Source organism: Perca flavescens, chromosome 15 (assembly GCF_004354835.1).
Source record: "Perca flavescens isolate YP-PL-M2 chromosome 15, PFLA_1.0, whole genome shotgun sequence".
Classification (NCBI taxonomy): domain Eukaryota; kingdom Metazoa; phylum Chordata; class Actinopteri; order Perciformes; family Percidae; genus Perca; species Perca flavescens.
In genome coordinates, this window is record NC_041345.1 from 29,825,959 (window position 1) to 29,837,944 (window position 11,986).

At 42.3% G+C, this 11,986-nt stretch overlaps 1 protein-coding gene across 1 annotated transcript; it reads left to right on the forward strand.

Moving 5' to 3' along the window:
• The first annotated feature begins 611 nt into the window (after positions 1 to 611).
• LOC114570215 (homeobox even-skipped homolog protein 1) lies at positions 612 to 6,338 on the forward strand. Its single transcript, XM_075447452.1, is given in 4 exon segments — positions 612 to 821; positions 2,266 to 2,287; positions 2,290 to 2,507; positions 5,853 to 6,338. Coding segments are annotated over 4 exon segments (936 nt in total).
• Positions 6,339 to 11,986: the final 5,648 nt, after the last annotated feature.

The window sequence follows — 11,986 nt, forward strand, 5'->3', positions numbered from 1 at the left end:
CCGCTGGATTAACAATCAACGCAGATTATAGCCATAATAAACTCCAAAACACAGGTTCAAGGGTCAGCCTCTACACTGGAGGCGAGGCTATACACTTAAAGGATCGCGTTTTGATTGATACTGCCCTGCTATTACGCGATATGAAGCTCAATTAATATGCCCTGTCATGTCTTACTGTCATAACCGGTTATTATTCAAACGCGTGATCCGAACAAAGTTCCTTAAATCACCTAGGGAAAAAAATCTGTTGCAAGTATTAGTTTAAAAGTATAACATATTTAGTTTAGCCTACTTAAATTAGGCCTATATCCCAGACAAAAAAATGGAAAGTAGCCTAATTGTTTTAAGATGAAAATACATCAAGTAATTATATTCGTCGTACCATCACCTTGGAACAGAACACAATTTAAAACTCAAAAAGGACTTAGAATATTGAAGCGGAAAAGAAGAAAATGTTGTTAGAAAATCTGTAAAAGTCGGTGTTAGACTGATATAGCCTAATACATTATTAAAAAATACGTATTGGCTATAAAGCCGACAACTATCATTCTAATTATTAATTACTCTCCCCCGTGCTTCACCTCGGCCACTTTGGAGCCATTAGGCCTGTAATGATTTACTTCCAACCCCGCAAACATCAAACGGCGGAGAACAATGCGAGTCTGGATGCTGTCTCTGCCTGTGCGTCTTTAATTCTCCATAACAAAAGTACAAAGGCCGAGACGGAGACCAAAGGCTTTATCCCTAAACACCTTAACACCTCTCCGGGCCGCGGCGCCGCGCCGGGCCGACGCGCATACGACGGCCCGTCTGGAGCGCCTGTGATAGGGGCAGCAGAGGAGAGGAGAGCAGCCCCGGGGAACACAGACAGTAGTGGAGGAGGGGGAGGAGGAGGGGGGTGTTGGGACAAAAACACCTCATCTTCTCCCTGACTGTCTGAACAGACCTGGATGAAGTGTGTGTGAGTGTCAGGGAGATAAGTTTTTGTCAGACAGCAGCCATCATCTTCACCGGCCTTACTGAAGCGGAGCAGCTTATTCAACCTACAGAACTACCGAGAAAACACACAAAGGAGGGATTTTTTCTTCTTCTTCATTTTTACACGTCTAATAAAGAAACAGCCTGATGCGTAAGTAGCCTACATGTTAAACTTTCTTTTGAGCAATCTTTTCTTCATCACGACCACCCTAGTTCTTGTTTCTTTTTAAAGTGCTTCCAAAAAGTTACAAACAGGAACAGAAATTGCTGAAAAATCACCGTCTGCGTTTCTTTTACAGACACATTTACAAAGAATTCATTCCAAAATAAAAGTAGCCTAACTAATGTCCTGAACACAAAATGTCCATATGGTTAAACAATTTGTGTTATGTCAACATTACATATGTAATGTAGCCTATTACTATAGGCTAATAACTGCGAAATCAACCAAAGGTTCCTTTTAATAGTTTACTTTACTAAAGTTATTAAAACCCAGTAGGCTATGTCTAAAGTATTGGCTGGGTAACTCTACCCTTTGTCACAAACTGGACTTCGACATTTGATGAAGTGACAAATAGGGTACAGAAATGAGCATAATACACAAAATAAGGAAGTGTTGTATATGTTAGTTTTACATGAAAAATATGTGTTCCTTTTGTTTCCCAAAAAGTCCTTCACGAAGATGTAGCCTACAGTATATAACACAGTTACTTATGTTTGGGTCCATTAGATCCCAGAGAGGTGGAAACCCCTGTTAAAGCTCCTGAACAAACTGTTCTAAAAGTCTTAATCTGATTATTTGGGATTTTGGAGGAGTAGTAGGACTGCTGTTTAAACAGTACTGTCAACAGCAATGATATAGAGCATTATGAAACCCTAACCAGATTTTACAGCTGGAGTCTCTTACACCCCAAACAGAAGGAACTGAAACATCAACATGTCATCAATTCAAAATCAAGTTACAAGTCACTCTCATAACATTAGGAAGTTATTAAGTATCATGCTGATAAAACAATGTTGAGCAGACAATATTAAAGAGGGTCTCCAGGACCCCAAACACTAGGCCTTTACTTGATCAACTTTGTGACAATATTGCATTTACAGTGTGTATTAGCTACAGCACTGTTATCGCTTGTGATACTTCTCAAATAAAAACCTATCTGTAGTCTGTTTTCCTGCTCTGACACATTTGGGCAGAATTAATAACAGCGCATCCATTTCCAGGTAGAACCTTATTTAGTGCCGAGTGCTCACTGAAAGCTCGTTCTTCTATTTGCGTCATTTCAGTGGCGGAGGGCAGACAGGCGCCTGTGGCGGCCGCCGCCGTTGAACACGGTTCCGGCGGACAGGAGCAGACGGAGCCGTGCCCGCGCAGCGCTCTGCTCGACCAAAGCCGGCGGCATCGGACAGCGTTCACGCGCGAGCAGCTGTCCCGGTTGGAGCAGGAATATGGCAAGGAGAGCTACGTCTCTAGACCCCGGCGCTGCGAACTGGCCACAGCTCTAAACTTACCGGAGACAACGATCAAGGTAGGCTACCGCTGTGCCTTAACCAACCCTGCAGTCTATGAGGGAAAGGTCCGGTCACATTTTATATAGCATAACCTATATTAAAGGCTACAGTTGGGCTAGGCTTAATTATTTCATAGATGGATCTAAAGCGCCACCAAGTAGGCTAAGTGAAATCCAGTTAAGAGCATTCAGACCTATCTGATCAGCCTATGAGAAAGCACTTACAGGACATGTTTTCATAGAAACAGGAAGCTGTTTTTATCATGCAACAACATGGAGATGTTTGCAACTGACTACCAGTGTGTTAGCCCCCACCAAACAGAAAACCTATCTAGGCTCCGTTTAGCTAATATTCTAGCTACATGTGCACAGAGAGTGAGAGGAACTGGGGGGTCAATAGGGGCCCAGCAGCTCATGTTTGCCCCAAGACCCTATGCAAGTTAATCAAGGCTTGACTAAGAAATATTGATTGATTGATTGATTTTATTTGCACATTTCATTATAAAATACATACAACTATGCACCATACATTAAAAACAAAACAAAGTCAGGATAACACAATAAAGCCCTGAGGCTTATTTCCATTGTGGTCCCTTAAATAGTGTAACTTCACTGAGATTTACTAGAAATTATTCCAATTAGACATCGAAGACCTGTGTGGTCGCAACTCTTTGGTCATTTTAAATGCGTATTGCCATGTAAAATAAAGGCAATTTAATGTTTTTTCACAAACCCTACAGTGTGCCCTGGATTATTTTTGCAATGAGCCATTCGCAAGATGGAATATAGACATATGCTTCCCAAACCTTTTCTGAAGGGCACCCCTTCAGATACAAATATTGTCAAGCAATATTACATCATTGATATAGCAAGTCCGGCTAACCAGTAAGCTTATCATAAATAAATAAAATAGTCATAATGGCCCGTAAATCTGCTAATTGTCATTTTACATATAGAGTTTGGACAGATGAACAAACAAGATATATCATGAGTTTTAAATGTAGTCTATTGGTAGTTGGGCTTTCCTTCTTTTGGACAGAGGCAGGCTAGCTATTTCCCCCTGTTTCTAATCATTGTGCTAAGCTAAGCTAACCAGCTGCTGGCTCCAGCTACATCCTTAGCATACAGACGTGAGAGTGGTATCATCTTCTCATCTAACTCTCAGCCAGAAAGCGAATAAGCATATTTTTCAAAATGTCCAACTATTCTTTAAATATGTTGTATCAAATAGAACAGTGAAAAACAGCAGTCTGTAATTTTAGGGGACGTTATGTGCTGGAACAGGTTCTTGACTGTACTGTCAAGGACGTGTTAATCAATGAGCCTGAGAGGGGTTGGAAGGTGTATTTTTTTCTGCTTCTAGTTTTTATTTTGAGCTAAGCTAAGTGCTTAGCGCACTGACACTGAGCTTTAAGAACAACAGTTTCTTTGGTCAATAATATTCCCCCTTCACTGATTTACCTCATCTGTTCTCAGTCTCTGCTTATAGACACAACCAAAAAATAAAACCAAGTAGGTCAAAAGAAACAGGAAGCAGAAAATCTGCGACAACTAAACGACAACACCTCTTTGACATTTCCCATGAATGTGAGGTTTTAATCATCTAACTTGTCATTTCAATCAGCATGGTAGATTGAGTACTGACAGGTTTGCAATGTCTAACATTTGACGCAGAGGCCCACTGGCCCAGTGCAGCAGCTTTAATGTGCAGTAAATGCACCCACCTTTCTGCCAACTATTGCAGGGTCTTTTATGAAAGAGCAGGAATGTGAGGCAAGGCCTTGTAAACGCAGCCACCTGACGTTTTAGAAGCACAGTCTTCCAACGAGATTCTATGAGCTGGTAAAATAGTTGAGGACTAGACAGATGGACACACAGACAACTTGTCGGTCTCAGGTTTAAAGCTTTAAGAAGATGGAGATGTGCTCTAGTTAACTAGAGAAAAAAATCAAGTGAAACATGTAGGCAATGTAATATGGTGGAGAGCATTGCAATTAAAATAGTTATATGCATTTAGTACAATTATTAGAATAGTTTGTACATCTGCAGTCAGATCCCTTATATTTAAGCCATGGCTCACTTCAGTCTGTGGTACACAGCTAAGGGGCGTTATTTGGCCCGACAGACTGAAGTGAGTTATTGCTTTTATAAAGTGGTCATCAAGTATGGCACTGTAAAGTTTTGGTCACATTTAATTTTAAATAGATTTTTATTAATAAATCATTATGTTCACAATAAAATAGGGCCCTCCTGGGCTGGCTACCTGCACAAATCGAGGTAGTTACTAAGGAACGCAGCACAGGTAATGTTAGCCTACACTAGCAGCTAGCACAGATTATTTATTTTGCTTAACACTAAAGAAAGCACAATAACACAAACAAACTAACCGATCGAGGCAGCGAAAGAACAGCAACTCCCCTGTTCTGCAAGGTAACATTTTTGTTTTTGGCAAAGGGGCCTGGTGGCTTTAAGAGACAACAGCTTTAGTTCCCTGTCGAAGGGCTGTCTGACAGCAAGGTAAAGCGGTGAAAATATTCTACATATAGCGGCCACCTAAAGAATTTAAACCAGCTCTGTGTCATGGCAGTGTGTGCAGATGAACGTCCGTGGCACCAGCTGTCAGTTAGGGTGATTTTTTTTTTTCTCAGACCCAGAGTGATACTTTTTGTGCAAAGTAATTAGGGATCATAGCCGTTATACATGGTTATTATATCCCAGCAACCAATCAGATTGCTTGATTTGCAGTATCTCAACAACTGGATTGTTGTTAAATTTGCTGCAGTATACGTGGGATGAAGCAAAATAACATTGACGATGCCCAGACTTTGCATCTATGCACCATCGTCAGGTCTACATTTGTCCGATTCTTTTTTCATGACCAACTACCTGGAAAATGATTGACATTCCCATCAGCCTCAGCTGTACTTTGTGTTGGGTGCTAATTAGTAGATATTAGCATGTTAATGTCATTGCTTTCAACTTTTATGGTATAAATTTAAGGTCATATTGTCCTAATAAAAACAACTATACCTGAAGCGGTTAATCCAGAGATGGCGGTGTGAGGCTGTGTATGCTTAAATACCTATTGAAGGCCTATTGGGACTCCACCTAATCTAATCTTGTCTTGTTTTTATTTTCTCTTCCTTCCATGTCTTTTTCTACTGCATCTCTTTACCACTCTCTCTTACGTTTTATATTTTCTTGTTTCAACCAATCCTGTCTTCTCGCACCTTATCCTGACCTTCTTTTTTCTGCTTTTGTCCAAATTTGCTCAACTTTGTTACCCTCATTCCTTCTTTCCTTATTCTGCTCCTTTTTCTGTTACTTTCCTTCTTCCTTGCTTTCTTCCTTCCCTCTCTCCAGGTGTGGTTCCAGAACAGGAGGATGAAGGACAAACGACAGAGACACTCCTTGCCGTGGCCTCACCCTCTTGTAGACCCCCTGGGAGCGCTCCTGATGGGCCGGGCGCCTCCTTCCTCCACCCTGCCGTACACCTTCATCCCGCCGCACCTTCCACACCTCCCCCTCCACCACCACTACCCCCTGGCTCTCTCCTCACCCGCATCCTCAGCTCACCGCTGCTACAGTGCACCCATGAGGACCCTGGATGCACTCCGCCTCTCCCAGTACCACAACAGAGCAGGGGGGCTACCTCCAACCACAGCAGCCCTCTACCCCTCCACCAGCATTGTGCACCATCCCGCCTCATGTCCCTGCCCCCTCTGCCTGCACTGGGGACCAGAACAACTGCTAAAAGCCAGGGGGCAGGCACTGGGACTGGGCCAGCCACTTAGTCCCAAGGGCAACATACCGCCTGCAGGTCTGGAGCGGAGAGAAGAGATGGTGTAAACAAACCAGGCAGAAAATAAATCAAACTAAATCTAGTTTTTCACACTCTCCAAGGCTGTCAAACTGCTGTCACATGGCTGCTGCAAGCAAATAACTTTATACTCACTGTGACTTCAATGGCTTGCCGCAACAACAATACACTAAAGAGTTTCACACACTAGAAACAGAATTCATAAGTCTTATCTTAAACATGCCAGTCACACTGCTGATTAACTGTATTAACCAAATGTTTATTAGGTGACACAAAATTGCTGTGCAATTATTTCAACAAATTCAGTTGGTCAGCCTGAAAACAAGCTTTTTCAGAAGCATGCCCAGCATGCCAAATTCAATTTAATTTTAAGCACACGGCAGCCCAAGGATGCATTCAGATTCAACACCGAGCAAATGTGTGTCTTGCTTTATTTTGAAGACTTTGACCACTAGACTGTAGCTACAGTCCGTGTTTATTTACCCCAAACAACAAATCTTATCAACTGTGCAAATGTTAGCAGCTCAGACTTTTGTGTGTATTCATACAGGGAGACAACCTAGGTTTCAAGAGCAAAGTTTTCACTCCAGTTGAAATGTTTTCAACTCCCATGGACGCCACTTTAATTCAGTTTGTGTCGCCTTTTCCATTGAAAAGCTGTGCATCAGTCTGACCACTCCTTAATACTAAAAATCTTGTTTTTGCTGACCTCCAATGGTTTAACTTCTCACCTTGCTGCAAACTATTTACTCGTGTTAGGTTACAATTTTAGCCTACAGTATACTTAACTGCAAACATCAATATAATCAGCGTTGTACAAAAGCATTCATTGTAAACTATGGTTAAAGGTTTTTCCATGATTTAAAAATACTCTTTTTCTGTAGAATTTTTTGTTTGAGCTTCTGTTTTGGCATATGCTCTCACCACGTATGTTACCACTTGGAGAAGATAGCTTTGTTTCAGTAAATTTGATAGTCTTCAGAACATGCAAACATTCCTGCAGTTATTTATCCAAGAAAAGGGAGTAGATGTTAGTGAGAAATGCCGGTAAATCCCAGGATCTTTCAACTGTCTGCAAATTGTTACCATTTAGTGGTGTAGTAGTGTTGCCTTGAAGGAAAACTGTCTTCCATTCATCTTCTGACTCACTGCCTTTGATTCCATTTCCATACTGACACCTGGTGGTCAGCTCTTTAGAATGATGGGCTGTTAGAGCATTTCTGCACTTTAATGTAAACCAAACACCTTCTAAATCCTCAGATTTGTCACTTTTCTCTACAGGCATTGTTGTTTTCTGACATTTGTTGACCAACCAGTAATGTTTTCCACTGGCATGGAGTGCAAAGACACAAATTGTGCATAGCCATAATAAGTGTGCACATAGCAGTCTGTGGCAGTGTGTCTGTTTGACTGGATTCAGATTAGGTGAAGAAGAAAGAAGATGAAGAAAAAAGAAACTCAACGGGACATTTTGAAGTCAATGTCTCTAAAAGCACAATTGCACCGAGTGAAGACCTTAATGTACATAATATGGTGTTGGAGTTGGTTTTCATTATTTTCACTGCTGTAACACTTAATGACTACTGCTTTTATTTATTTGTACAACTGACACATTTGGCAACTTCATGGCAAGTAGAGACAACTAATTCAATTCCTAGGAAACTAGAGGCTGAGTGGTTGTGAGCATCAGAGTTTCAGGCATTGTATGATCATGATAGAATGCATTTATTGACAGAACTGAGTGCACAGAGTGTATTTAACCCTTGTGTTGTCTTCCCGCCGACCATGGTCAATAAACCTAATAATTTTTGAGTTTAAACAAAGCAGATATAATATCTGCTTTGTTTAAACTCAAAAATTATTGTGACTAATAGTTAAGATAGGAGGATGTTGAGTGAATCACAGAAGGGTTTATGTCAAAGTTTAGTCAGGATACTGTTTTAAAACCATTTAAAATAAAATGTAAATGCTATTAAATAGAATAAAACACCCAAAATTCAATGGAAGGAATCATTAATTTTATCTGGGAAGAATGTATGGCAAACATACAATGTACATCCATGCATCATTGTTATTTTTTGGCAAGTTGGTTGAAAGAAACCTATATTTCTGATATAAAAAAAACTTTGAAATTGGTCAAATTTGACCCAAGGACAACATCAGGGTTAAATATATTATCATACAATCCTATGGAGATGTGTAACTGTAGAGGTATGCTTATTTATCCCTGTGAGAGTGAGATCCTTCATATAAATAAGGTGTGTGTGGACAGTACAGAGCTGAAGGCAGGATGTGGTTAGCTTATCTTAGCATAAAGACTGGAAGCAGGGTGAAACAGCTGCTTTCTTAAGCTCTCGTTTGTTTAATATGTATACTATCAGAAATGTAAAAACTAAAATTTTAGAAGAAAATACGTTTATCCATCCACTCCACAGGATATCCTTTCCAGCTATATCATAAAGCACAGGTTTTGGTTTTAGTCTTCCCAGCACATAACTCCTCCTAAATCCACAAATGACATATGTTACATTTCTGTTCATCTTTGGATTGAACCAGTTGCTGGTGAGAATATTTTTGAACTTTGGACGGAGGCAGGCTAGCTATGCCCCCCTGTTTCCAGTCATTATGCTAAGCTAGGCTAACCACATCCTGACTCCAGCTCTGTACTTAACACAAAGACATGAGATTTATCTTTTCATCGCACTCACAGAATTGTAGTGGATAAAATGTCCCTAAATGTTTCCCTGTACACTCTCTGGTTCTTAATTAGAGATAATGAAATGGAAGATGTTCTGTATCATAGGGAAATGCCCCTGATGTCTCTTGACTCTGTGTCATTGCTTGTATTTTAAAATAATCCTGATATGTGACCATTTTTAAGAACAATTACTAGAAGGTATGAAAAAATAAAAAATGTCTGACCTTTACTCTGATATTAATGGATCCCTGGTGAAGTTACACAGCCATAGAACTTCAGAACAAAGACAGGTTTTATCTTGCCAGAGCCACAGATACAAACACAGAACTTGTATGTTTTGCCAGGTTGCACCACGGAGACAATGCAAAAAAAGATAACATTGTGTTGAAAGGACACATGGCTATTTAAAACATTAGATGGTTTTCACGTCTATATAGCTATCTAATAGAACCAATCCCAATGTTTGTTTACAATAACGTCCGGGTAAAAAACTCCTGCGTCCCGTACATACAATTTATCTAAGCAAATGGGGACAAGGAGAAACTGGATATACTCTCATGTCTTTAATTTAAAATACATGTTTGATGCTTTCATATGTCAACACATTCACTAATATCAGGTTAGAAACCTAATTTATGTGTTGGGCCACAGACTAAAGAAAATGACACTACCCAAAGTAGCAGTCAGTCCGACAAGCGGTGAGATGTCGCTTTTATAAAACAAGCACAGCAGAAACTTCAGATAGGTTGGACCACGGTGTTCGTATAACTTTAAAAGTTACAGTTACGGCTGAAAATTAAAACAGAAATATACAACTTTGCCGATTCACATCTCCGCAATTTAAACCGACCTGACAGTGATTTGGTCGATTGATGTTTGAATTGAAGGGTTTTATTCCAAAATGGTCTTTAAAATGATTTTCTTCCGAAAGTCACATTTCTTTCCGAGGTACAATAAATACCTTGCATCTAAAGCAGTTGTCCATATGTAAGAAATTGTCGACTGCAATGGCCATTTTATGTCACTGTCAGGGTCCCACCGTCACCTGCATTCACTCCTCCCTCTCATTCTCCAGCACTCACTCCTCCCACTGATTCATACTCCTCGTCACTCACGCCGATCAGACGCTCCCAGTCCCCTTAGTACTAATTACACACACCTGCACCTCATCAAGCCACATCCTCAGTTCACCACCTGCAGCTAATCAACTACCACCTACATAAGCAGCACAGACACACACACTCCTTGTCTAGTCTCGTTTCCACACAACGCTCTGACTCACTCACGTTAAGCCTAGTCGATCCAAGTTTACCTTACCAGTACTTTGTATCCTGTTGTCTGCTGCTGCTCTGAACCTGCCTACTCGGCTACCAGATTCCTGCCTGTTGCTTCCTGCTCTTTGTTGGCTCATTGTTAAATAAAGATCTCCTTCACTACTCCAGTCTGTCTCCTGGTCGTCCGTGACAGAAGACTAGACCAAGATGCGAGATCCAACAGAGCCCGTGGTGGATTCTGATCACGATCCATTCACGGAGCTCGTACAGGCGGTTCGTCAATCTCTCCTGCCTTCTCCGCCTGTTAATCCGCCCACCGTGCCTGAAGAGATCCTCCGCTCAGCACAGAGACATTTGCTTCCGCAAACACCGGCTTCTTCGGCTACAGCTGCTGCCGCAGCTTCGAGTCCCATCGCCCAACCAGCGACATTCACTGGAGAGGCGGAGGACTGCAGTGGATTTCTGCTCCAGGTGTCGCTGTATTTCCAGATGCAAGCCCACCTGTTTAACAATGACACGGCCGGAGTGGCCTTTGTGATCTCCCTGCTGTCAGGCCGTGCTCTCCAGTGGGCCCAGTTGTTATGGAACTCTAACTCCCGGTTGGTGACATCTTTGTCGGCTTTCATTCAACACTTCAAGGAAGTTTTCGGGCAGGTGGCGGCAGACCTTACCGTGCATGATCAACTTTACCGGCTTTGCCAGGGAGGATTGTCTGTGAGTACATATGCTCTCCAGTTTTGTACTTTAGCGGCTGCTAGTGGTTGGAACGAGACTGCCCTCATAACGGCATTCAGACACGGTCTCCACCCTGATGTTCGTCAGCTACTAGTGGTGTATGATGACACCGTGGGACTGGAAAACCTCATACAAAAGACTACGTGTGGCTCAACGCTTGTCTGCCTGTGAACCCTCTGCCACGGCTGTTTCCTCTCCTCCTTCAGTGTCGCCTAGCACTATTCCAGCCGCTGAACCTATGCAAGTCGATTCTGCTCGCCTGTTACCTGCTGAGCGTCAGCGCCGCCTAGGGCTCAGGCTCTGTCTGTACTGTGGAGGGGAAAAACACTTCATCAGAGCCTGCCCTATCCATCCCCAGTGCCCAGCGGTGAGTGCCATTCAACTCCCTCCAAGAATTGAGACTCTGAAGTATTGACTACACGTATCTGTGTCACAGCGCATGCCCTCATCGACTCAGGCTCAGCGGGGAATTTCATCTCCATTCCCCTCCTCCAGACGTTAGGGGTCAACAAACGTCGGAGCCCGCAGGTTTTGGAAATTCACACCATCCGAGGCAAGCTGCTAGGAAAGTTCGCTATGTCTCCCCTTCACTGATGCTCCGGGTAGGCAGTTTGCACTCTGAAAAACTCACCTTCATGGTACTAGAAGACTCCACAGCCGAAATCATCCTGGGAAGGCCATGGCTAGTGCAACATCAACCTACCATCGACTGGAGAGGTTCTACAATGGGGAGAGGACTGTATTCATGCATGCGTAACACAGCTCCAGAGGAACTCTCCTCCAAAACCTCCTTCTTCATCCACAAGCAATGGACCCCGGTTTCCCGTCTGTTCCACCATCGAGAGCCCTGATGTTCTTCATCAAGTGGACCTTCCCGTTGTTTACAAAGACTTTGATGACGTGTTCAGTAAACAACTGGTTACTAAGTTGCCTCCACATCGGCCCTGGGACTGTGCTGTTGACCTGAACC